Consider the following 27,529-nt stretch of genomic DNA (forward strand, 5'->3'; position numbering starts at 1 on the left):
GCCTGGCTCTGAGCCTGCGGATAGTCGGGTAGCCTTGCTGATCACCACCTTCCCAGGTCATTTAAGAAAGTGAAGCGCCCAGTTTTCTCCTCTCCATGACAGTTTTTGCATTTTGATTTGGGACTGGATGATTTTCAAGTTCTTAAGAACTTAAGAGACTAGGTAGGTGAAGGCTGGAACAAAATTGCCTTGGTTATTTTTGTCTAGATATAACTAGAAACGTGGATAAAGCCAGGTGGGAAATCCTTAAGGTTGGCATTCTAACCTTTTTTCCTACTTTAACTGCAAGGTAGAAATGCTGATATTAACTAAGAAAACAATAAAAATTGGTAAACTTCTTAAAGCCTTGGTTTTGAATCCAATTCAGAGGTTAGCATTTAAATTACCTGGTTTATGAACAATGGTCAGGAATTTTTGGAATTAAAGAAACAGTGCTCTGTGAAGACCTAGATGGGTAGGATTGGGTCCAGGGGAGGGAGGCCCAAGAGGGAGGGGATATATGTATACATATAGTTGATTCACTTCACTGTGCAGCAGATACTAACATGACATTGTAAAGAAATTATACTCCCCCCCCCCCCAAAAAAAAATCACCTGCTCTGAGTCCCAACGCTCAGAAAAAATACTGATTTCTCTCAGTGCTTTTCTCCATGTGTCTGCATATAATAATAGATGCTCAAAAGTGAATGTTGACAAATATCAAACTTGGCTAATTTTGAAACTTTCTTTAACCCACAAAAATAGCTATTTCTTTGTGAGAGTTTTAGTCTATTTCCTAATAGAAAACAAAAACTGATGTGGTGTTTGAATGTGTTTTTCCTTTTTAGGGAATGGCAATGCTCTGTGAAACGATAGAAGAATGTTGGGATCACGACGCAGAAGCCAGGTTATCAGCTGGATGTGTAGGTGAAAGAATTACTCAGATGCAAAGACTAACAAATATCATTACCACAGAGGACATTGTAACAGTGGTCACGATGGTGACAAATGTTGACTTTCCTCCCAAAGAATCTAGTCTATGATGGTTGCACCATGTGTACACACTGAGAAACAGGACTGAACTGGAGCTGCTAACGAAACTGCTTACAGTTTATTTTCTGTGTGAAATGAGTAGGATGTCTCCTGGACATCTCAGAAAGAAGACCCTCGTTTCAAAAGGTGGCTCTGGGAGACTTAATGGCATTGCCTGTAGCAGAGACATGAAGGACATGAGACTAAGAGAAAAGTTGCAAACTCTAAAAAGAAACTTTTGAAGAAGTGTACATGAAGAATGTGGCCCTCTCCAAATCAAGGATCTTTTTGGACCTGGCTAATCAAGTGTTTGAAAACTGACATCAGATTTCTTAATGTCTGTCCGAAGACACTAATTCCTAAAATGAACTACTGCTATTTTTTTTTAAATCAAAAACTTTTCATTTCAGATTTTAAAAAGGGTAACTTGTTTTTATTGCATTTGCTGTTGTGTTTCTATAAATGACTATTGTAATGCCAATATGACACAGCTTGTGAATGTTTAGTGTGCTGCTGTTCTGTGTACATAAACAAAGTCATCTAAGTGGGGTACAGTAAAGAGGCTTCCAAGCATTACTTTAACCTCCCTCAACAAGGTATACCTCAGTTCCACGGTTGCTAAATTATAAAATTGAAAACACTAACAAAATTTGAATAATAAATTGACCCGTTTTGTAACAAGGTATTACAAATTCACTGTGTTATTTAAGAAAAAAGGTAAGCTATGCTTAGTGCCAACAGTAAGTGGCCATTCGTAAAGCAGTGTTTTAGCTTTTCTTGTGCTAGCTTGTGATTTAAGGAAAAAAAAGTGTTTTTTGAAATGAAAAAATGGTGTCTTTCCCCTCTTTCTCCCATATTTTAAAGCTTCATCTTATATCCAGTTCCCAAAATGTTGCATACTTACCTACATATTTTTCTAGGTGTGCTGTGCTTGGGGACTATTTGAAAATTTAAAGCATGATTTAAATTTTTTAAAGTGAGCTGTAACACTGGAAAGCTCTTCATTTTTATTCTTTTAAAATAGATTTTTTTTTCCTATTTATATATGTAAAATTGTAGTGTATTTCTTTTCACCAAACAGTGTGTGGGACATTCTTTATCACTGTTTTAGGATCACCTCAGGAAGTGTCATTACCCAGAATTCCTCACTCTCTGCTTTGAGACTTGTAACTTTATCACTATATTTCTGCTTGGTGCCATCTTGTCAGAGTAATATTTGATGTCTGTGATATGTCAAGAATTATCCTAGGATAGAGATTTAAATTTTTAAGCACAGATTTCAGATGTTACTGCTTTAAAACAAATCAGGGATAACAAGTTAAACTTATAACTTAAAATATGCAATGACATTTAGAGGTAACCAATGTTGATATAGGTAACATAGCTTAGCCTCCTCCCACAAATTGCTTTTACAACTAACCCTGATATTAGTTTAGGATAGTTCATGCCTTATCTTTGATAAGAAAATGGAATTGACGGTAGGTAGGTGCCAAAGTGCTTTTCAAAACAATATTACATTAGAATATAATTGGATTCTTTCTCAAATTTATAGGCCAAAGTAAAATATTAATTTCCTGAATTTCTGGATTACTGATGACCAACAAATAGCCAGTATTATGCTATGTACTTTTGTCAGGTCATTTTAAAATCCATACATTAATTTTATAAAAGAATTTTTTACATGTCACTATCAGGAGCTCACTGTGAATGTGTTATCTTCAAATGGCTATTTAACCACACAGTACACTACATTTTACATAAAACATGCACTTAATCTCTGGGAATAATAAATTATATTATTTATAAATAATACATAGGTCAACAGACTCCTTTAAGCAGGGAGGGAAAGAAGAGTAACAGCATTGTTGTTTGTGTGCCACACACCATACAGAACTTTGTGCTCTTGGTCACGTAATGTACCCAAGGCTTTGTTGTATTTCTAAGAATTCCCATTTCAATGTTGAGTTCACCTTTATTTCAAAAAGTACTTGGCTTCTCAATTTCTTGGTTTGGTTTTGCTTCTACTTGGAAACTAATTAAGAAGGGAAAATGATGAGAATGTTCATACATGAAAATTGTTAATCTCCTGAAGACTAATTTCTACCTGTTGTGAACAATCCTGTTTTTAAAAGTAAAAAAAAAAAAAAAAAAAAAAATCAAAAGAAAAGGGAATATTATGATGAATGTTTGGCTTATGTGAATCTTAGAGATAAACTTTATAAGACCACTTATTCACAAAATAAAGTTTTCTCTTCATGTTAGAAAAAATTTTTAGAAATCCTGGGTATTGTACTTAACTCTAGCTAACCAGTTTTAAAACCTGTATCCTTTTGAGAATTGCGTTGACAGAAAAATACTTTTTATAAGCAGTAAAATAAGAATGTTCCAGTGACTACCTATCCTGATACCTAGTCTTGTTAAAACTTTCTTTTGCAGGGCATTTTCATGTTTGGTTTACAGTCAGTATAAGTGGGCAAGTTAATAAAAACCTTGAGCTTAGGGATACTGAAAAAAAAGAAAGATCAAAAAAAGAAAAATGATTTGTTTTGGGGTACACTGAGACCCCAGTAATTTTTTCCTCATGTGTATGGTGCTCCTTATGATTCGTCTTGTATTTTGCCTTTATGACACCCATCAGAACTGCTGCTCTAACTTATACTCTTTACCTTGCCCAGATCTCCGTGTAAGGAATGCTTTATGATCAACTGCCATAGGACTGATGGATTAACCAGTGTTTGGCTTTATTCGAAGTTTATGCCCTGCACAGCTCTTGTATGTATTTTAGATGCTAGGAAGTTTTTAGCATGTGATGTGTGATTCTTGTTTGAATGTTTATTACAGGTACCTTGTGAATTCCAGAACAGAGACTGTGCCTCACAATTGTTGGTCCTGTGAACTTGCACTATCCTTCATGGTGATGTTTTGAAAATACAATCAGGAAAAAAATTAGAACTTAAAAATGAGTCATATATCATGAAACTAAAAAGAATCTCTTCTTCCCCCTTTCCTCACTCCTAGGTAACAGCTACATTTAAGTAAAATGCAGGTGGTAGGGGAAAAAATCCTGGCCAGATGATAGTTCAGTGGAATAAACTGATTACTGTTTTAAAAAAATGCTTCACCACAGATATTTTCCAGTTTCTCTTTTTTACCTTTTTAAAATACGACTTTTTAGGAACATTTGGTATAATGTGCACAAAATTATTTACTGATTTATGGGCAAAATGATACAAGTAGCATCTTAATTGAACATCATTTACCTCAGATATTCAACCAGCAGTACATTTTTTATGCAGTCTCAACCCATATCCTATTTGTTACCTCTCAAAATATTGGTAAACAGTTATTTTAGCTTTACTCTGTATTTCTTGTCAGTGTTTTGGGCACAGGTTGTTGTACTACTGTCAAATTGTACTTGCTATTTTTTCTGCAAGTATTTAACAAAAAGTTAAAAAAGAAAAAAAAAGTCCCATAAAACCCCACCTTGGATAAGTGATTGTTAAATATTGTACAAATAAAATGTATGCTATCCCCATTCCATTCCCAAGTTAAATAAACAAATAAATATGGTATGATTTGCATATGAAGTTTTTCTTTAGTTATACGTTCTTAAAGAGGGGAACAGCAGCTTTATAATTTATAGTGAGGCTTACACCTTGAGATTTGCAAGAATGGGGATAGGTGAAAGGGAGGTTTGTCAGTTGTGGCATTTCCCTCCTTTGTTGTGTAAGCAGATTGTATTCCCACTAAACTACATATGTTGGTCCTGCCAATTTTAAGAGAGGCTAAATGGCCTTAGTTACCTTCTCTTTTCATACGGAGATTTTTTAAAAGTGGCTTAGGTAATAGATATCAAAGACATAAACTACTCTTCCCAACTATAACTAGTTTACCAGTTGAACAGAAGAATTCTGGTATTTTCACTTAGGGTAATCGGTTAAGAGAGATCACCAAGGAAGCTAGCATTCATTTACATTTTTAGTGTTGTAAATTCTTTTGTTTATCCTGTGACTTTCGAAGAAAGTGGGGGTGGAAGAGCCCTGCCTTGTCACACTGAGCGTCACAGTTCACACAGGGTAAAGGTGAAGGAAAGGGCAACACTTAGGTTATGGTGGTTTGAAAGAACCTGCGTTGTCTTCTAAAATCAAATGAAAATGCAAACCATGGTGGAATCTGCAAGGAATCTCTACGGAAAGACCGAAACTGTTTCCACAGCGTTGTTCTGCAAAACAGATTCTTCAGACAGTTAACAGTATATAATCAACATATATAGCATTATGATATGGTAAGTTTGGACCAACAGCTCTTAACTCCTCAGAACCATTCACATGCATGTCCACAAAATTGGAAAGACTTTGTTTTTTCTTAATAAGATCCTGTTTTTGGTAGGGCACCTGGAGGGAATCACACGAGTGAAAACTGCACTGATGGCGCTAACATTCCTCCTTACCTGGTTTTCAGTCTTTTGATTGTGCTGTTAACAGGCTACATTCCTCCTCTAGTAAATGAAAATATCTTTAAGCCATATTTGTTTACATTATTCTCAAAAGCTTTTTACTAGGGCTTTTTCAGATTTGGTTTTTATTTTATTCATGATGGTTTAAGCAATTTAAGAGATGAAGTTAGTTAAAAAAATTTTAAGTATATTTAGCTTCTCTGTATTAGGGAATGTGGAAAGGGGAACATCAACATTCCTCTGAAAAAAATGCCCTTGAAATGTAGGCACATGTTTCATTTGTATGACTTCTGCTAACCTATTTTTTTCCAGTGTGTTTCATAGCTCTTTCACTGATACTGATGGATTTTCTGTAAGGCAGGTGAGGGCTCTCAACCTTTTAGTGGCGTCTTAAACTGATAAAAATTTGCAATCTTCAAGCCAGTTCTTTGGGTGCTTTTATGGTCAGTGCCTTTAAGCAGAGGGTACTTCTCTAAACAGTTGAGAAGAATTTTTAAAGGGACAATCTTAGCTCAAGTGCAAAATCCTTGCTTCTGGTAATAGGGATGCCACCATGGGAAGTATTTTTGCAAAATATCCCCTAAAAATCTGTAGACCATTGCATAGAACCAGGGTGCAAGCCTTAGCTTTCATAATACACTGCTGAAAAGTAAATGACAGTGATCTGAAAACTTTGCCGGTAGAAAAAAGAACTTTGTTCTTTGCCGGTATGCAAAGAACAGGTTGCAACTACTAAAGAGCTATTTTTATGCACAGAAATCTCATATTCCATTCTAAATGCAATACTTCTTAAAAACCAAGTAAATAGTTTTTGAGTATACTTTTAAAAATACATGGTAAGGAATGCATTACTGAGTTTCGGTGTCAACGAAATGAGTTGAATTCCAGGGTCTGTCAATCCTCTGGACAGGGCCACTACTGTGTTACTCGTTTTCTCACCTGTAAACAACAGTTAACTAAATATCATAAGGTGTTTGACAGTTAAACGGATTACAAACTGCACAAGGATAGGGAGTCTGTCTTTAGTAAACCTTCCATGAAAATAATAGACAATTTTTTTCTGGTACGCGGGCCTCTCACTATTGTGGCCTCTCCCGTTGCAGAGCACAGGCTCCGGACGCGCAGGCTCAGCGGCCATGGCTCACGGGCCCAGCCGCTCCGCGGCACGTGGGATCCTCCCAGATCGGGGCATGAACCCGTGTCCCCTGCATCGGCAGGCAGATTCTCAACCAATGCGCCACCAGGGAAGCCCCAAATATTTTTGAATAAATGAAGTCACTAACACTTAACGAATGCTTACTAAATTTCACTTTAAACATATACCAGCATTAGTTATGGATTCCTGATGCTTTGCCATTCCCACATTCCTCCCTCCTAGGGCTCCACATTTTGATACAAGCAGGTTTAGTTAACACCGTCATACACTTTCCATTATCTGTGGGGGTGGGTTCACAGGATCCCCTAAACTGCCTGTGTCAGAAAGAAATGCTAGTCCCTAGAACAGGCCAGAGAATCTGCATTTTAAGACATGCTACAAAAGATTCTTCTGTAGATGGTATGAGTACCATATTTTAAGAAGCCTGGAAGAAAATGTTCAAACCTTTTGCTTTTTTCTTCCATGTGAACCATCTTCTAGCCAAACTGATCAGTCTCCTGAACTAGAAGACCTGGGTCTGGGACAGAATCCCAAATTTCCATGAATACAGAAAAACTGCAGCACCTCCCAAAGGACCAAAAGATTACTCATTACACCTCAACTCTTACCATTGTTTCTTTACTGCTTTAAGGTTTGTAAAAACATCTGGCTGCTGGGTTGAAATGAACTCTTCAAATGTACCACATAAATACTTCACAAGTGTTAAATAAGCATATGATTCAATCCCTAAAATAGTCATATTTATTTTTTTTGAACTACCTACAACACAATCTAAATTACTGGAATTATAAATCATGTAACTGCTCATGTGCCGTGACTCAAAGGCAAGGCACAGGCATGATGCTACATGTGTAACAGTCTCCCATAAATACAAAAATACATTTTTATAAATATAAGAAAATGTAATAACATATCTTGTTAAAGGACAACATTCTTTAGAGAAGTATGCCTGAAACTCCACAACTGAAGCCATGGTTATATTCATAACCAGCTTAGGGAGGATGTTGCCCACTGCCTAACATCTGTAGGACAGTTAGGGTATTTTTGCAAAGCATTCATAATTTGCGTATTATCCAAAAGTAGTTTCATCAGCTGGTACTCCCTCTGTGCATTTACTGATGTTCTTTCCATGGGCCTTATTAATTCTAATTGTTGTAGGTGTTCAAAGGCCTGAAAGATGAAAGAAATAGTTTAGGTTGAATAGCGGAAGTAAACAACATTAACTCAGAGAACAGTTAGGATTTTGGTCAGTTGTGGAATAGAGTACCAGGAAACAAAACTTAATAGGTATCAGTAAAGTTCAAAAACAACTCTCATCAAGCTCATAAAAACTTCACACATCACACGAGGCAGTGTCAATATACAGTTATCCGTCCCTGCACCATTGAATACAAACAGGGCAAACTTAATTCAGTTTGTACAGCATGGTTTTTGTTCCTAACCTCATTCTATGTCATATCTCCTCCTAGCACTTAACAGTTTCCAGTTCTCTATAAAAACCTAAGATCTGATAAGACCAGTAGTTTTTGACTAATTGCCTAGGTTATTCAAATTCACCTTTACATTTTGTTTCTACCGTTGTAAGACTTTGCTGTGTAAAAGTTTAATATAGCTGTAAAAAGAGAGGGAGGCAGGAAATACCCGTAGGAGTACACTTGTTCAGCCAATCCTATAAATAAATGATTCAGCAGAGTGGTACTGGTATGGAGGAGAAGACAAGCTCTTGTTTCCCTAAGAAGTCTGACAGAGACCACTACGACCTGTCAGAAAGTCCCTTTCTTTCATCTTCCCCACCTTAATAGGGCTCTTTACTGTCTGCTTCCTCTAACCTCTAACATTCATGTATTATGTCTTTTCTAACCATGTTTGTTGTCTTAGGTATTTTATTAATGTATATATAAAAAACCCCATTAAATCATGACCTACTAACCATTAAATACTGATACACTGAAATAGATTATGAACTTTCTATTCTTAAGCCTCATTGTGAAAAATACTGTTGGAATATATTCTTTATGTACTATAAAAATTCTGATGAAAAGAGAAACAGTTCAGACACCATTAATTTCTGAAAATGAGAAAATACTAGAGGCTGCAGGTACTGGCTGAATAAAACTGAGGAGATTTAAAATATTTCTAGGTAGCAAAATACCTTCTTATTTAATTAAAATGTAGAAATGAGCAGCTTCAAATTACTCATAAAAATTTAAGTGCTCAGCTAAACCTTTCCACTCATACAACTACCACAAGCTATGACTACCAGACAAATATGGACATTAGGAACAGAGGAAAAAACCAACCTCCAGTATTCTAAATACTTTTCCTATTGTTTTGAAGAAATGGCAATGCCCTGATCTCACATTTTTTGGTTGCTGTAAGAAATAAAATTGACTACTAATCCCTTATAAAGGATGCTAAAGAAGTTATGGGTCCACTGCTTAAAAAAAAATCAAAAAAGGTGTTTCTTCCCATAAAGTCCTCTGGAGCTGTGATGTCCAATAGGTAGCCACTAGCTACACGGGGCTCTTGAGCATTTGAAATGTGGGACTCTATTTTTAATTTTATTTAATTTTTATTAAGTTTAATTAAAAAACTAACACTTAGAAAATCTGTATTTATGAAACAATTTCATAATGTAAATCTACTTCAGCTAAATAATTTAAGGAATCTAAAAAAAATAATTGAAGGAATCTAAAGAGCAATTATTTCCAATGAATAGTTCAGTGAATTAAGATGTGCTTTAAATGTAAACACAGAATTTCAAAGGTTTAACACAAAAGAAAATAAAAAAAAAAACTTCATTAATAATTTTCTATATTGACTATAGATCAAAAGATTTTGGTACAGTAAATAAAATTTACTGTCCAAGTTAATTTCACTTTTTTTTTGTACTTTTTTGTTGCTACTAGAAAATCTAAAATTACATTATGTGGCTCATATTTCTGGTGGACAATGGTATGCTAGAAAAAAGTTCCTCAAGTTTTAAAACTCATGCCTCACCCCTAACAAGACTTTCTCTGTATACCCTCACCAGCCAATGAGATTGCTTTTTGTTTTCTTAATGACTCATTCGGTCTCTTTTCACTGCTGAGATTATAAAGCCAACCTTAGAGGTATAAAGGGATAGGGTTATGACTGTAATGAGTAGATCCTTTGCACAATGCCGCTTCTAGGAAGAGACAGTAGAGGGCAGTATACCCCCAAAACTGTAAAAAGAACTGGCTGCATTCTTCAGAATGATTCAAACATTTCATTTTTAGATTGATTTTTTTTGGTCTGTTTTGAATAAAATTCCTATGACAATACCTAATGTTTCAAAATTAATGAAAGTGCAACTACGATATACACAATCAAATCAGATGTAAAAATAAGCCTTTAAAAATTAAAATCTTACCTTCATGACAACAGGTTTCTCAAAATTATAAACAGAATGGGCCTTCCTTTGAACAAACTTCTGAAACTCTGGACAGAAAGCAATGACAGCATTAGTAGCGTCAAATAAGCAGTAGGAGTAGTAGTGTTAGAAAATACCAATGTCTCATCTCACCATTATACACCATTTGAAAATTAAAGGGCTCCTCTTCATAGATGTCATTTAAATGTTTCATTGCTATGATAAGACAGATTTCCAAGACTGACAGACCTATAATAAAAGGGGAACAAACTATGAGGTATAGTTTATTTACTGATACATAAGATTGAAATAATTTTCCTCCAAATAGAAGGATAAAGTGAACGATTATGGTTTTGAGGGGTGGAGGGAGGTCAAGACACCCCTCTAGGTTCAAATGTGTTTCAGTCACTATTATCTGAATAGTCTTAAGAAAGTTACTCAACCTCCCTGAGCTCAGTTTTCATATATGTAAAATAGGATCTTCCTAAACTTCCAGAGATGGTACAAGGATTCGAGGCAATACTATCTAACACTTAACCACATAAAACAGAGCTGCAATTATGATGTAACTTAAAAATTACATAGGGCTCTCGATTATTCAGAATCTCTAATTCCCTGGAAATTATATCTATTTTTTTTTTTCCTGGAGAGGAGAAGGTTCATTAGATTCTCAAAAGGGATAGTGAACCCCAAACGGCTAAAAGCCAATGCTCTCCATTAGCAATGAGAACCCTGCAATACAGTCTCAGCTGGATTTACAATGTAGCAAGGGAGGCAGTTTCTTTCACTTTAAATGGGAGGAACAATACCTTTTAAAGGGCTGAGTTAAAGGACGTATGGATATAAAAGTATTCTGTATATAAAATACTATACCCAGTTAATTATAATTTTGAAAATCATACCATTATATAAACTCAAACGTTTAAAAAACTACTAATTAAGCAGGTTTCTCACCATGTACAATATTTGCTTTAGAGTCCATGCTACACAGCTGGTTTGCCTCCATCAGATCTGCTGCAGTCATAAATGGGTGTGATGGTGTTATACGATTTAAAGCAAGCATCTAAGGAAATGCAGATCAGAAAAACAACTACATATTTACTTAGGCACTTTGGACATATTACTGAACAAAACTTCTTAATTCAGAGAGTTATGAAACAGTAAATAGTAATGCTTGGGAAAGGTTTTCTCATATTTAGCTCTATTAAAATACAGTAGTTCAATTCATATGCCTTGTAACTGTATAAATGTAAAACATTGAAAAGTTCTTGATGCTCTCTCTACCCCTTTCCACTTGCATATCTTGTTTGTTTACAACTCCTCAAAAAAAAAAATATTTTAAAAGGAGTAGGGTGAGAAGAGACCCAAAATAAGTAAGACTACTATTTAAAGCCCCTGACTAAACCAAACCAAAAAGGCAGAAGTGTGACTTGTAAAAACTTTCTTGCCACCCAATCAACCAATCCAGGTTAGTCTTAAGTGATAGAAGTGAGCTACTTTATATTCAATTGTATTAAAAAGAAAAAAAACAAAAACAAAACTATACCAAGAAACAACTCTCCTTGAAAGCAAGGACAAGTTGCCTCCATGTAGCAAGTTCTCTGTCCAATGACTAACAAAAACTTCTGCATTTGAAGATTTCTTTATTTGTAATTTCCTAACATCTAAATTTTACTTAATTTTTTAAAAATTTATTTTTCATTGAAATATAATCGACTCATTATTTAAATTTAGTCATGACATCTCATTAAATTTGAATTCCAGGTAAACAATGAGTAATTTCTTAGTGTAAATATATGCCATGTAATATTTAGGACATTAACACTAGAAACTCCCTTTTTTTAAAAAAAATTATTTTATTGAAGCATAGTTGATTTACAATGTGTTAATTTCTACTGTATAGCAAAGTGATTCAGTTATACATATATATACACTCTTTTTCGCTATGGTTTATCACAGGATATTGAATATAGTTCCCTGTGCTATACAGTGGGACCTTGTTGTTTATCCATTCTACCTATATTTTGCATCTGCTAATCCCATACTGCCAGTCCATCCCTCCACCACCCCACTCTCACCCTTGTCAGCCACAAGTCTATTCTCTATGTCTGTGAGTCTGTTTCTGCTTTGTAGATAAGTTCATTTGTGTCATATTTTAGATTCCACATATAATTGATAGTATATGGTATTTGTCTTTCTCTTTCTGACTTACTTCAGTTAGTATGATCATCTCTATCTAGGTCCATCCATGTTGTTGCAAATGGCATTATTTCATTCTTTTTATGGCTTAGTAGTATTCCACTGTATATATGTACCACATCTTCTTTATCCATTCATCTATCGATGGATGGACATTTAGGTTGTTTCCATGTCTTCGCTATTGTGAATAGTGCTGCTATGAACATACAGTTGCATGTATCTTTTTGAATTATAGGTTTGTCCAAATATATGCCCAGGAGTGGGGTTACTGGATCACATGGCAAATCTATTTTTAGTTTTTTGAAGAAGCTCCATACTGTTTTCCATAGCAGCTGCACGAATTTACATTCCCACCAACATAGTTGCTGCACAAATTTACATTCCACAGTCTCCCCAGCATGTTATTTGTAGACTTTTTATTTATTTATTTGATTATGTGTTTTTTTTTTTTTTTTTTTTTTTTGCGGTACGCGGGCCTCTCACTGTTGTGGCCTCTCCCATTGCGGAGCACAGCTCCGGACGCGCAGGCTCAGTGGCCATGGCTCATGGGCCCAGCCGCTCCACGGCATGTGGGATCTTCCCGGACCGGGACACAAACCCACGTCCCCTGCATCAGCAGGCGGACTCTCAACAACTGCGCCACCAGGGAAGCCCTAGACTTTTTAATGATGGCCATTCTGACTGGTGTGAGGTGGTACCTCACTGTAGTTTTGATTTGCATTTCTCTAATAATTAGTGATGTTGAACATCTTTTCATGTACCCGTTACCATCTGTATGCCTTCTTTGGAGAAGTATCTATTTAGGTCTACTGCCTATTTTTCGATTGGGTTTTTTAATTGTTGTTATTATTAAGTTGTATGATCTGTTTGTATATTTTGGAAATTAAGCCCTTGTCTGTCACATCATTTGCAAATATTTTCTCCCAGTCCTTAGGTTGTCTTTTTGCTTTGTTTATGGTTTCCTTTGCTGTACAAAAGCTTGTAAGTTTGATTAGGTCCCATTTGTTTATTTTTGCTTTTATTTCTTTTGCCTTGAACTCTCTCCCTTTTTTAACCAGGATCCAGGGTCCTTAACTGAACAAAAAAGTTTGGTAATCCTTGTCCTTCATTCCCCATACTGGGAGGGATCCAGGTACCCAATAGCTCCTTCCCTTTCTCTTACGTTTTCTTTTTCCTTTTATTATAAAATTTTTGACATATAAAAAGGCAAGAGAATAATATAATGAATATCCATGACCCCTTTCTCAGCTTATAAAATATAAACTTACAGAGTTGAAGCCCCTGTCTCTTGCCCGGGTTGGACTCTCTACTCTTCTCCATGCAAAAAAATCATGCAAGTCTTCATCCTTCTACTACATATCGTTGTATTCCTAGACAATACAGAGTAATTTTCAAGTTTTATATAAATACCATATTGTACTTAATGCTACTCTTTCTTCACTAAACATATGTCATGAGAATTCATCTATGTCCAGATGTCAATTCTGGTTTATTCTTTTTTTTTCTGTTATATTCCTTTGTATATATGTACAATTTAATTACTCTTTCCCTTATTGATGGGTATCTGTCATTTGGGGGGGGTTATAGACAACGCTGCAATAAACAATCTTGTACATGCCTTCTTGTGTATTTGAGTCTCTCTAGATACCTAATTTTCCATATTGCTCTCCAAAGTACCTAAACATATTTAACACTACTAGCAGCAATAAACGCAATAGTCACCATATCTTCAGACATAAACTTTTGACACCCACCAGACTGGCAGAACAAAAGGTTTAACTGTAAAGTTTAAATTGTACCATTTCCCTAACTACTGGAGAGGTTAAATATCTTTGCAATTTATAAGTCATTCATGGAGGATTCTACATTGGTGGATTGCTTGCACTCATATTCTTAGTTCATTCCTTTATTTTTCATTATTATTTTTTTTACGGTTGGGATGCAAAACTCGGGCTCTGTGCACCGGTGCTGAATTGTATCTCAGAGACAAAGTACTGGATGAAGTAAAAAAGAATAGCTTTATTGCTATGCCAGGAAAAGGGGGAGACAGCAGACTCCTGCCCTCGAAAACTGTGGGTCCCAACCCAGGAGGATTTAGTGAGGAGTTTTATAACAATGGTTCAAGGCCAGGGTTGCTGATAAGGATCAGGGTGTATGCAGGGCCTGCACTCCTTTAATCTGGCATCACATGGTCTTTTTTTAAAATGTAATTTTATTTTTTTATATTGCAGGTTATTAGTCATCAATTTTATACACATCAGAGTATACATGTCAATCCCAATCACCCAATTCAGCACACCACCTACCTCACCACAATGTGGTTTTCCCCCCTTGGTGTCCATATGTTTGTTCTCTACATCTGTGTCTCAACTTCTGCCCTGCAAACTGGTTCATCTCTACCATTTTGCTAGGCTCCACATATATGCATTAATATATATGATATTTGTTTTTCTCTTTCTGACTTACTTCACTCTGTATGACAGTCTCTAGATCCATCCACATCTGAACAAATGACCCAATTTTGTTCCTTTTTGTGGCTGAGTAATATTCCATTGTACATATATGTACCACATCTTCCTTATCCATTCGTCTGTTGAGGGGCATTTAGGTTGCTTCCATGACCTGGCTATTGTAAATAGTGCTGCAATGCACATTGGGGTGCATGTGTCTTTTTGAATTATGGTTTTCTCTGGGTATATGCCAAGTAGTGGGATTGCTGGATCATACGGTACTTCTATGTTTAGTTTTTTAAGGAACCTCCATACTGTTCTCCATAGTGGTTGTATCAATTTACATTCCCACCAACAGTGCAAGAGGGTTCCCTTTTCTCCACACCCTCTCCAACATTTGTTGTTTGTAGATTTTCTGATGGTGCCCTTTCTAACTGGTGTGAGGTGATACCTCATTGTAGTTTTGATTTGCATTTCTCTAATAATTAGTGATGTTGAGCAGCTTTTCATGTGCTTCTTGGCCATCTGTATGTCTTCTTTGGAGAAATGTCTATTTAGGCCTTCTGCTCATTTTTGGATTGGGTTGTTTGTTTCTTTAATATTGAGATGCATGAGCTGTTTATATATTTTGGAGATTAATCCTCTCTCTGCTGATTCATTTGCAAATATTTTCTCCCATTCTGAGGGTTGTCTTTTCGCCTGGTTTATGGTTTCCTTTGCTGTGCAAAAGCTTTGAAGTTTCATTAGGTCCCATTTGTTTATTTTTGTTTTTTATTTCCATTACTTTAGGAGGTGGATCAAAAAATATCTTGCTGTGATTTATGTCAAAGAGTGTTATTCCTATGTTTTCCTCTAAGAGTTTTATAGTGTCTGGTCTTACATTTAGGTCTCGAATCCATTTTGAGTTTATTTTTGTGTATGGTGCTAGGGAGTGTTCTAATTTCATTCTTTTACATGTAGTTGTCCAGTTTTCCCAGCACCACTTATTGAAGAGACTCTCTTTTCTCCATTGTATACCCTTGCCTCCTTTGTCATAGATTAGTTGACCATAGGTGAGTGGGTCAATCTCTGTGCTTTCTATCTTGTCCCATTGATCTACGTTTCTGTTTTTGTGCCAGTACCATATTGTCTTGATTACTGTAGCTTTATAGTATAGTCTGAAGTCAGGGAGTCTGATTACTCCAGCTCCATTTTTGCCCTCAAGACTGCTTTGGCTATTTGGGGTCTGTTGTGTCTCCATACAAATTTTAAGATTTTTTGTTCTAGTTCCACAAAAAATGACATTGGTAATTTGATAGGGATTGCACTGAATCTGTAGATTGCTTGAGGTAGTATAGTCATTTTCACAATGTTGATTCTTCCAATCTAAGAACATGGTATATCTCTCCATCTGCTGGTATCATCTTTAATTTCTTTCATCAGTGTCTTATAGTTTTCTGCATACAGGTCTTTTGTCTCCCCAGCTGGTTTATTCCCAGGTATTTTATTTTTATTGCAATGGTAAATGGGAGTGTTTCCTTAATTTCTCTTTCAGATTTTTCATCATTAGTGTATAGGAATGCAAGCGATTTCTGTGCATTAATTTTGTATCCTGAAACTTTACCAAATTCATTGATTAGCTCTAGTAGTTTTCTGGTGGCATCTTTAGGATTCTCTATGTATCATGTCATCTGCAAACAGTGACACTTCTACTTCTTCTTTCCCAATTTGGATTTTTCTTCTGATTTATTGTGGCTAGAACTTCCAAAACTATGTTGAATAATAGTGGCAAGAGTGGACATCCTTGCCTTGTTCCTGATCTTAGAGGAAATACTTTCAGTTTTTCACCATTGAGAATGATGTTTGCTGTGGGTTTGTCGTATATGGAGTTTATTATGTTGAAGTAGGTTCCCTCTATGCCCACTTTCTGGAGTTTTTATCATAAATGGGTGTTGAATTTTGTCAAAATCTTTTTCTGCATCTATTGAGATGATCATATGGTTTTTATTCTTAGATTTGTTACTATGGTGTATCACATTGATTGACTTGTATATATTGAAGAATCCTTGCACATCTGGGATAAATCCTACTTGATCATGGTGTATGACCCTTTTAATGTGTTGTTGGATTCTGTTTGCTAGTATTTTGTTGAGGAATTTTGCATCTGTATTCATCAGTGATATTGGTCTGTAATTTTCTTTTTTTTGTAGGATCTTTGTCTGGTTTTGGTATCAGGGTGACGGTGGCCTCAAAGAATGAGTTTGGGAGTGTTCCTTCCTCCGCCATTTTTTGGAAGAGCTTGAGAAGGATGGGTGTTAGATCTTCTCTAAATGTTTGATAGAATTCACCTGTGAAGCCATCTGGTCCTGGACTTTCGCTTGTTAGATTTTTAATCACCGTTTCAATTTCATTACTTCTGATTGGTCTGTTACTATTTTCTCTTTCTTCCTGGTTCAGTCTTGGAAGGTTATACCTTCCTAAGAATTTGTCCATTTATTCCAGGTTGTCCATTTCATTGGCATAGAGTTGCTTGTAGTAGTCTCTTAGGATGCTTTGTGTTTCTGCAGTTTCTGTTGTAACTTCTCCTTTTTCATTTCTAATTTTATTGATTTGAGTCTTCTCCCTCTTTTGCTTGATGAGTCTGGCTAATGGTTTATCAATTTTGTTTATCTTCTCAAAGAAACAGCTTTTAGTTTTATTGATCTTTGCTATTGTTTTGTTTCTATTTCACTGATTTCTGCTCTCATATTTATGATTTCTTTCCTTCTGCTAACTTTGGGTTTTGTTTGTTCTTTCTCTAGTTCCTTTAGGTGTAAGGTTAGATTGTTTATTTGAGATTTTTCTTGTTTCTTGAGGTAGCTATAGTATATATAGTACATATAAGCTATATATATATACTATATATATAGTATATGTAGTATGTACATATATATATAGTATAGTATAGCTATAAACTTCCCTCTTAGAACTGCTTTTGCTGCATCCCATAGGTTTTGGTTCGTCGTGTTTTCATTTTCATTCGTCTCTAGGTATTTTTTAACTTCCTCTTTGATTTCTTCAGTGATCTCTTGGTTACTCAGTAATTTATTGTTTAGCTTCCATGTGTTTGTGTTTTTTAATGTTTTTTTCCCCTGTAATTGATTTCTAATTTCATAGTGCTGTGGTCAGAAAAGATGCTTGATATGATTTCAATTTTCTTAAAATTACTGAGGCTTGATTCGTGACACAGATGTGATGTATCCTGGAGAATGTTTCGTGCGCACTTGAGAAGAAAGTGTAGCTGTTTTGGGATGAAATGCCCTATAAATATCAATTAAATCTATCTGGTCTTTTGTGTCATTTAAAGCTTCTGTTTCCTTATTTATTTTCATTTTGGATGACCTGTCCATTGGTGTAAGTGATGTCTTAAAGTCCCCCACTATTATTGTGTTACTGTCAATTTCCTCTTTTAGAGCTGTTAGCAGTTGCCTTATGTATTGAGGTGCTCCTATGTTGGGTGCATATATATTTATAATTGTTATATCTTCTTCTTGGATTGATCCCTTGATCATTATGTAGTGTCCTTCCTTGTCTCTTGTAACATTCTTTATTTTAAAGTCTATTTTATGTGATATGAGCATTGCTATTCCAGCTTTCTTGTGATTTCCATTTGCATGGAATATCCTTTTACATCCCCTCACTTTCTGTCTGAATGTGTCCCTAGGTCTGAAGTTGGTCTCTTGTACACAGCATATAGATGGGTGTTCTTTTTGTATCCATTCAGCAAGCTTGTGTCTTTTGGTTGGAGTATTTAATCCATTCACGTTTAAGGTAATTATTGATATATATGTTCCTATGACCATTTTCTTAATTGTTTTGGGTTTCTTTTTGTAGGTCCTTTTCTTCTCTTGTGTTTCCCACTTAGAGAAGTCCCTTTAGCATTTGTTGTAGAGACGGTTTGGTAATGCCGAATTCTCTTAGCTGTTGTTTGTTTGTAAAGCTTTTGATTTCTCCATCGAATCTGAATGAGATCATTGCTGGCTAAAGTAATCTTTATTGTAGGTTCTTCCCTTTCATCGCTTTATCATGCCACTCCCTTCTGGCTTGTAGAGTTTCTGATGAGAAATCAGCTGTTAACCTTATGGGGGTTCCCTTGTATGTTATTTGTCTTCTCCCTTGCTGCTTTCAATAATTTTTCTTTGTCTTTAATTTTTGCCAACTTGATTACTATGTGTCTTGGCATGTTTTTTCTTGGGTTTTTCCTGTATGGGACTCTCTACACTTCCTGGACTTGGGTGGCTATTTCCTTTCCCATGTTAGGGAAGTTTTCGACTATAATAACCTCTTCAAATATTTTCTCTGATCCTTTCTCTCTCTCTTCTCCTTCTTGGATCCCTACAATGCGAATGTTGTTGCGTTTAATGTTGTTCCGGAGGTCTCTTAGGCTGTCTTCATTTCTTTTCATTCTTTTTTCTTTATTCTGTTCCGCAGCAGTAAATTCCACCATTCTGTCTTCCAGTCACTTATCCATTCTTCTGCCTCAGTTATTCTACTAATTCCTTCTAGTGTAGTTTTCATTTCAGTTATCGTATTGTTCATCTGTTTTTTTGTTCTTTAATTCTTCTGGGTCTTTGTTAAATATTTCTTGCATCTTCTCGATCTTTGCCTCCATTCTTTTTCTGAGGTCCTGGATCATCTTGACTATCATTATTCTGAATTCTTTTTCTGGAAGGTTGCCTATCTTCACTTCATTTAGTTGTTTTTCTGGGGTTTCATCTTGTTCCTTCATCAGGTACATAGCTCTCTGCTTTTCATCTGTCTCCCTTTCTGTGAATGTGGTTTTTGTTCCCCAGGCTGCAGGATTGTAGTTTTTCTTGCTTGTGCTGTCTGCACTCTGCTCAGTTCATTCCTTTACTGATTACTGTAGAAGCTCTTTATATATTATGGATAGTGTTGATGATTACTCGCATTGCATTTTTCCTCTCCTTATCAGTCTTCACTTCATCTATGGTATCTTTCAGTGTCTAGACATTAAAAAATTCAATGTAATTAACTTCAGCCATCTTTTTTGTTATGACTTGTGATCTGTGTAACTTCTGTAAGAAATCTTCCCCTACCTCAGGAATACAAACATATTCTCTTATATGTTTCTTCTAATTTAAAAAAAATTTTTTGTTTTTCTACATAAAGTTAGGTTTATCAACCTGAAATTTACTTTAGGCTATGCAGTGACGGTGTTTTTTTCTATGTGTATAACTCGTTTTTTGGTTGTTGTTGAAAAATTATCCAAATTATATTTAATCTCAGTCAGGTTTTTCTCTTTTCTTTATAATCTCCACCAATTGCAAAACTTTTCTTAAACAAGAAAACCCCAAACAAAAATTGACTCATCACCTTGAATTAAAAATATAATAGGAAACTGGCAAAACAATGGTTTTTCATGTTGACAATTCTGAGGCAGAGATATTTTCCCAGAATAATGAAAGGTATGTGTTTATGTATATACGTGTGTGTGTGTATCCTCCATATACCGTAAGCTAGTAAATAAAGTGTAATTTTGGTACATAACTAAAAATCTCCACTCTAAAAATTCTTAGTCCCTGTAATACTTCTGTGACAAAGACAGCTGTTGCTGAAAATGGCAGTGTTGTTTTCATAAATGGGAGGGGGATGTGCTAACAAGAGGGAAAGTATATAGAGAGGAAAACACTCTTAAGTTTCCTAAGCAAGACCACAAATGGAGAAGGAGAATCTGTAAAAAGTGGCAGAACTGTATAGTAAAGCAGTTATGATAAGCTTGAAGCTAGACAGCCTTGGATTTGAGTCTTGGGTTTGCCATCTACTAGCTGTGTGACCTGGGGTAAGTTATTTAACCTCAAAGAGCATCAGTTTCCTCAAAGGTAAGGATAAAATACACCGAAAGATTAAAAAACAGGATTAATATAACTAGACATAATGCTGGTAAAGTAACTAGGTCACCTGACTCATGTGCTATTTAATAAATGATACCTACTATTATTATAAATGGAAGTGATCAAGAAGAAACTCACAAAACCAAAATTATTTTCTCTTTGAAAGGTATTTGCCATACCTTTTGTAATAATGAATAATTTTCTAGAAATATTAGACTGGTATCAAATACTCCAAGAGAAGGAAAAACTTTACTTTTCAGAACAATTAAGTACCCCTTTCTTGATACTGTTTAAGCTTAAGATATAATTACTGGGTGAAAGACCATGACCAGGTAGGATTTGTCCAGGCATGTAAAGCTAGTTCAACATTCGAAAATCAAGCAAGGTAATTCAACATATCAACATGCTAAAAAAGAAAAGTCATAGATCATATTCATTGATACAGAATAAGCATTTAACAAAATCCAACACAATCATAATAAACTCTCAGCAAGTTAGGAATAGATGGGAATTACCTTAACTTGATAATAAACATGTATTAAAAACCTACAGCTTATATCATTATATCTTTTACTTAACAGTAAAAGACTAAGTCCTTTCCCCTTAAGACTGGCAATTATCTACCCTTACCATTCTTATCCAACATAGTGCAAGAAGTTCTAGCCATTGCAAAAAAGACAACAAAAAGAAAGATATACAAATTAGAAAGGAAAATAAATATAACTCTTTATTTGCAGATGATATGATTATCTACATAGAAAATCTCAAAGAATCTATTTTAAAAAGTCCTAAAATAAGTTAGTTCAGCAACATTGCAGAATACAACATCAACACAAAAATCAGTCACATTTCTATACACTAATAATGGGCATGCTAAAACCAAAATTAAAAACAAAATATCATTTAAAATTGTTCCACAGGAAACTAAACACTTAGGTATACACTGTAAACATGTACAGGATATGTGAGGTGAGAATTATAAAATGATGATGAAAGAAATCAAAGAAGAACTAAATGAAAGAAGAGACATGCCACATTCAGGGACTGGAAGACCTAATGTAGTAGACATGTTTATTTTCCCAAAATTTATCTAGAGGTTTAACCAATTCCCATCAGAACGTAATTACCTGGTGAAAGAAAATGAGTGATAAAAAACTAATACAAACCAATAGTGTGTGTAATGACCGCAGGCTTTTGCTGACATTGAAATGCTTCTGCAGCACGTCTCTCACACTCCTATCTTCTGAGAGACTCTAGAGGAAAAAAATCAAAACAGAATTAAGGAACAATGCAGTTTAAAACCTGAATATAATCTTGTGCCTCACTAGCTGGTGTATCTCATGAACTCTATCTGGTATTTATCCATTATTAAATAGGTGCTGGCCTTATTTGTGGAAAACAAAAATCAAAATCAAATTTCCACTCTATTGATTTTCTTATCCCTTTACATTAATTCCAAAGACACAAAGATAAAACATAACCCTTACTACCACAAAATTTCCAGTCTAAAGAGGGGAACTATACAGTCATACTAATGGGATGATCAAAATGCACCACTAAATGAAACAGAGAATAAGGGTTATTTACTATACTTCAAAAACAAGGTAAAGTGTTATAAAGAATGCTTAAACTGTATGAGTCAACATGCTACAAAAAGCATTCCAGTTATAGGGAACATCATGAACAATGTAGGGAGATTGTGGCATATGGACAAAAGATGAGTAGTTATGTCATCCTGAGTTTCAGTTTTGGCTAAGTGATTGTATGGAAGACAAAGGCTGGAAAACCTAACTGGAGGCAACTGCAATTGTCCAAGTAAGAAACAAAATGATGAGTCTGAATTAACACAGTAGTGTGAAGACAAGAAGGAATTAAACACATTTATAGAAGACATGTCTGATGGAGAATCAACCAGTGGGGAGCAGAGATGAAGGGTTGGAGAGGGGCTAAAAAAAAAAAATCAAAGATGAAACTATGGGGAACAGAATGTCTCAGGAAAAGTGAAGAGGGAGATGTGGTCAGGAAGTAAAACTTGTATTATCAATGTTTAAGAAGTAAATGGAAAAAGAGGAGCAAACTAAGAGACTGAGAAAGATGTTGAAGATTGGAATAGAATCCAAAAGAGAGCAATAAAACCAGGGGAAGAAAACAAGAGGGACACACTTCAAGAGGGAAGTGGTCACTTACCAAGTGACTTGGTAAGTGTCAACAACTGCAGAAGGACTACAGTTAATTTCCCAAAGTTTTTTATTTGTATTACTTTGCTTTATTATTTTATGTTCATCTGATATGCTTCCAAGAGTATTCAACCCTGTTTATGATACAAATATATACATAGCAACAGCAAGCCCTTTAAGAGAGAAAGAGAAGACTAAAAACAGTGACTACAGTGAATTAGGATTAATGAAAGGTGAGGTTCACTTGGCATGAAAGAAACGATTAGATGAAAGGACAGTAAAATCAGAGTTGGCAGAGCCAAAAAAGGCTTGGGTAAGACTGACATAATTTTTCAAAAATCATCTGCAAGGAATAAGGATTCTTTTTCCAAAAAAAAAAAAAAAAAAAAAAAAAGCCCAGAAAACTAAGTATTTCTGTATTTTCTAGAGCTGAAACTGTATGTCTCTACTTCTTCCACTGTGAGAAGATCCAGATTCACGAATAAATTCTAGTCTAATGGATGAAGTTTTATGCTCTCAGTAAATATATTATCCTAGTTATAGTCCCCATTCCCTTGCTACTGTTTTTAGTCTTCTCTGCCTTATTCAGGGAAGCTGAAACATTCTCCTTTTGCTGATGAGCACAGGAGTAGCAGTTGCAGAAACAAGTTCTTAATGTGCTCACTGCAGTGTTTGACTGGTGCCCTCTTCACAGGTAGTTTCTAAGGAGAATGTTATAGGATTACACTAGTACCTGAGGACTCATGCTGCTCCAGGGATAACTTAGTGGCAGCAGTATATATACTAAATCTCCTAGTCTTCCTGCTAAACATTCTTACCTTCTGTTAACTAAACAGGGAAGGTTAAGAAAGTTGGTAGATCTTTCTTGAACTTAGCTACAGCACTTGGGGGAATTTCCTTTGAGGAGAATTATAGCTATGGTCTTTTAATTTTATTTATTTATTTAACATCTTTATTGGAGTATAACTGCTTTGCAATGGTGTGTTTCTGCTGTATAACCAAGTGAATCAGCTATACATACACATATATCCCCATATCTCCTCCCTCTTGCACCTCCCTCCCACCCTCCCTATCCCACCACTCTAGGTGGTCACAAAGCACTGAGCTGATCTCCCCGTGCTATGCAACTGCTTCCCACTAGCTATTTTACATTTGGTAGTGTATATATGTCCGTGCCACTCTCACTTCCTCCCAGCTTACCCTTCTCCCCTCCGTGTCCTCAAGTCCATTCTCTATGTCTTAGTCTTTATTCCTGCCCTGCCCCTAGGCTCTTCAGAACCTTTTTTATTTTTTTAGATTCCATATATATGGGTTAGAATATGGTATTTGTTTTTCTCTTTCTGACTTACTTCACTCTGTATGACAGTCTCTAGATCCATCCACCTCACTACAAATAGTTCAATTTCGTTTCTTTTTATGGCTGAGTAATATTCGATTGTATATATGCGCCACATCTTCTTTATCCATTCATCTGTCAATGGACACTTAGGTTGCTTCCATGTCCTGGCTATTGTAAATAGTGCTGCAATGAACACTGTGATACATGACTCTTTTTGAATTATGGTCTTCTCAGGGTATATGCCTTGAGAGTGGGATTGCTGGGTCATATGGTAGTTCTATTTTTAGTTTTTTAAAGAATCTCCATACTGTTCTCCATAGTGGCTGTATCAATTTACATTCCCACCAACAGTACAATAGGGTTCCCTTTTCTCCACACCCTCTCCAGCATTTACTGTTTGTAGATTTTTTGATGATGGTCATTCTGAGCTATGGTCCTTTTAAATGCTCTTTTATACCGAGATTTTTCTTATACTGCCATGCTGAGATGGTATTTACCCTGCTTACTTACATATTTGGGATAGGGCTAAAACAAACATTCAAGTTAGGCAGGATGTCCAGGTTCAAGTCTATCCTGTAGATATTTCTTGGATGAGATTCCATAGGTGACCTATCATCTATACCATTGCTTTTGTTTAACCTTGGAATTAGAAAAACTTGCTGGATAGTCAGCACTGAGTGAAAGGATAGCTCCTTCAGTGCACAACCCCCCTTCTCAGACAGGGCCTCTGGCCATGGTGCTGACTTATTTTTTTTCAAGTGAAGCTCATTCATTAGCATACCCTAAAGGGAGGTGGCAAATGATGATTAGGATAGGGCAAGAAAATATTAGAACTAAGAGACACAAACTCCAGTGGTATTAGTTCCACCTTATGAAAGAACTGTAAGATTATCAAAAAGATGACAGGAGAGTGTTCAGATTCATTCCTATCATCCTGCCTCTAAATTCAGTGATCAGCAAAGAAGGACCAAAAACCTAGGGTTAGCCACTCTACATCACATGCTTACCATTTTCTGAATCATCCAGAGTTATGCTTCACAGTAACTATCACCATCTACTTCCTTTATATACCCATTCTAGGATCTCAGAATACAATATAGCTGGGAAGGACAGGAAAATGGATGACAGTACAGTATAATCTGGGCTTACGCAGTCGTCTTAGGAAAAGAAAGTGAGCAAGGTTAAGAATAATAAAAGCCCTGGGAAAGCAAAGACATTTAAATACTAAGACTGCATTTGATCACTAAAGCAATCAGAAAAACACACTGTTGTAACAAGACAATCAGTTCAGGAGTTGTAAAAGGTGAAAGTCTGTGACACACTCAAAAGTGGATTCAGAGGTCAAAGATTCAGAGCTCTGGCCCACTCCAGATCCAGGTAAAGGAAAAGACAACATGAGAGCACCAAATATAAAGTGTTCTTAAAGCATGGAGTCTTATAATTAAACATAGTATCAAGAAAAACTTGCATGAGCTAGTAAATATGAGTCCCATGAAAAGTTAATTTGGGGAGGAAGGTGGAAGGAAGGACCCACACCTAATTATATCATGACACAATATCATGATTTAAGGATAAAGTCAATCATTTTGATATACAATTCTGTATAGTTATATTAGGAAAAAAATATGAAATTAATAATTACAACAAAGTAAAAAAGGCAAACCAAAGAATAATATTTAAGGTTTGAATCCTTTATGTAAAAACAAATTTGGCGTGTATCAATATATAAGGTCTGAAATGCTATGAACCAAATAATTACTTTGTAGTGAAAGGAGGGAAGGTGGGCATGGACATAAGGGAAAATTCTACCTTTTACCATGTATTCTTAAGCACTGATTAAATTTTGTTCGTAACTTTTAATTTTAAAAAACTGTGCCAAAATTAATAGTGCTCACATAAGCTGACTCTATTTTAAAATCAAAATAAGAATCAAGTTTCAGTTATACAAGTTAAGTTCTGCATAAGTAATGGACAGCAATGTGATTATAGTTAACAATACAGTACTATATAGTTGAAATTTGCTTAGAAGATAGAACTTAATTGTTTTACCACAAAATTTTTAAAAAAAGGAGAAAAGAAAGAAATCTATATGAGGTGATGGATATGTTAAATATTATAGCTTGACTGTGGTATTTCACAATGTATACCAAAACATCAAGTTGTATACCTTAAATATAAGCAATTTCTAATTTGTCAATTATACCTCAACAAAGATGGGAAAAAAACAAGAATTGTTAAAGAGCAAAATAAATGCAAACTCTCACTTTTAATTTGGTGTTGATATTTAAGATTTTATAGTAAAAAAATATAATCTATTATTGCTATAACATAAAGCAATCTTTTAGAGCCAATGAATATAGACCGTTTAACTCTAAGCAGATCTAATCATCCTCACTCATTAGTATTTAATATTATAGACCAGTTTTTCCTAACTCTTTCATAACCAAGGACTCTATATTATTTTCCACTTTCACAAGGCCCATACTTTTGACATGTAAGATTTATTCAGTAGTACTGTTTTTCAAACACATTATTAAACACACATTCACACACATACACTCTCTCCCTTTTCCCTGCCAACTAAAACTTGTCAGTATAAAATAAACTGATGCTAGTATGCTTAGCTGATACAAGAGTCTGTACAAATTAGGCTGTTTAACTTAAGTATATTTAGAGTCCACAAGGTTCAGTAAATGTTTAAAACAACAAGTGAGTGTGCATTTGCAACTTAAGACCCTCAGGGCTCCAAGGACTCAAAGATGGGATATGTCAATATAGATAATATAACCAAAGTTGCCACAGTCTGAAGTGCCTCTTAATAGACCCAACGAGAAAAACGCTTAAGCTGTTCATGAGAACTGGAAAAGAAAAATCCACACTGGATAGGTAGGTATGAACCTTACTAAGTTAATATATTGCTAAACTTATAAAATAAAGAAAATAAATATTTAATGATGAAGTTCATTAACAACGTAATCTAAAATATAAACCAGATACAAATAAAACAAATCTCATAAAAGTTCTTTTGAGAAAAAATTTAGAAATATGACATTTCAACTGTTTTTTAAAAGAAAATACACACACAAAAGAGTATAATTTGTATTAATGCAGTTTTGTGCCACAGTAATATTAGAAATTTTACGCTAACTTACAGATTTTAAAGATTTTCACGTTTTAATTGCTTTCAAAAGGTATAGCAAGACACAAATATTACTTTAACATTATTGTCTTTTTTCCAAACTACCTGAACATTTTCATTCCACTTCTCAGCGAAAATCTTGCCTGGAAATACTGCAGGTAGAGATAATTGTTCTTTAAATATTTTAAGATACTGTGGAAAACCAAATGAGTTCATTAAGTGTATCTGCCGGTGGGAAAATCGTGACTTCACTCTCTTTTCTAAGAGTTCCAAAATATCCTTAAAAACAAACAAAAATCTCCATAAGATGCATGTTTAAAATAACCATACCAATGTTA

At 35.2% G+C, this 27,529-nt stretch overlaps 2 protein-coding genes across 4 annotated transcripts in view; one reads left to right on the forward strand and one right to left on the reverse strand.

Moving 5' to 3' along the window:
• ACVR2A (activin A receptor type 2A) overlaps positions 1-4,125 on the forward strand; it is an 87,466-nt gene extending 83,341 nt beyond the window's left edge. For both annotated transcript variants that reach the window (XM_067025977.1, XM_067025978.1), the window contains one exon: positions 828-4,125. In XM_067025977.1, coding sequence (XP_066882078.1) covers positions 828-1,022 — 195 coding nt within the window. In that variant the 3' untranslated portion in view covers positions 1,023-4,125. The remainder of the gene's footprint in view (positions 1-827) is intronic.
• A 3,221-nt stretch (positions 4,126-7,346) lies between these two features.
• Positions 7,347-27,529, reverse strand: part of ORC4 (origin recognition complex subunit 4) — a 93,507-nt gene continuing 73,324 nt past the window's right edge. For both annotated transcript variants that reach the window (XM_067025979.1, XM_059054326.2), the window contains exons 9-14: positions 27,297-27,470; positions 21,703-21,789; positions 10,972-11,080; positions 10,171-10,266; positions 10,018-10,085; positions 7,347-7,793 (exon numbers count right to left, since the gene is read on the reverse strand). In XM_067025979.1, the coding sequence (XP_066882080.1) occupies positions 7,605-7,793; positions 10,018-10,085; positions 10,171-10,266; positions 10,972-11,080; positions 21,703-21,789; positions 27,297-27,470 (723 nt within the window). In that variant the 3' untranslated portion in view covers positions 7,347-7,604. The remainder of the gene's footprint in view (positions 7,794-10,017; positions 10,086-10,170; positions 10,267-10,971; positions 11,081-21,702; positions 21,790-27,296; positions 27,471-27,529) is intronic.

The sequence above is a fragment of the Kogia breviceps genome, chromosome 2 (assembly GCF_026419965.1).
Source record: "Kogia breviceps isolate mKogBre1 chromosome 2, mKogBre1 haplotype 1, whole genome shotgun sequence".
NCBI classification, from domain to species: Eukaryota; Metazoa; Chordata; class Mammalia; order Artiodactyla; family Physeteridae; genus Kogia; species Kogia breviceps.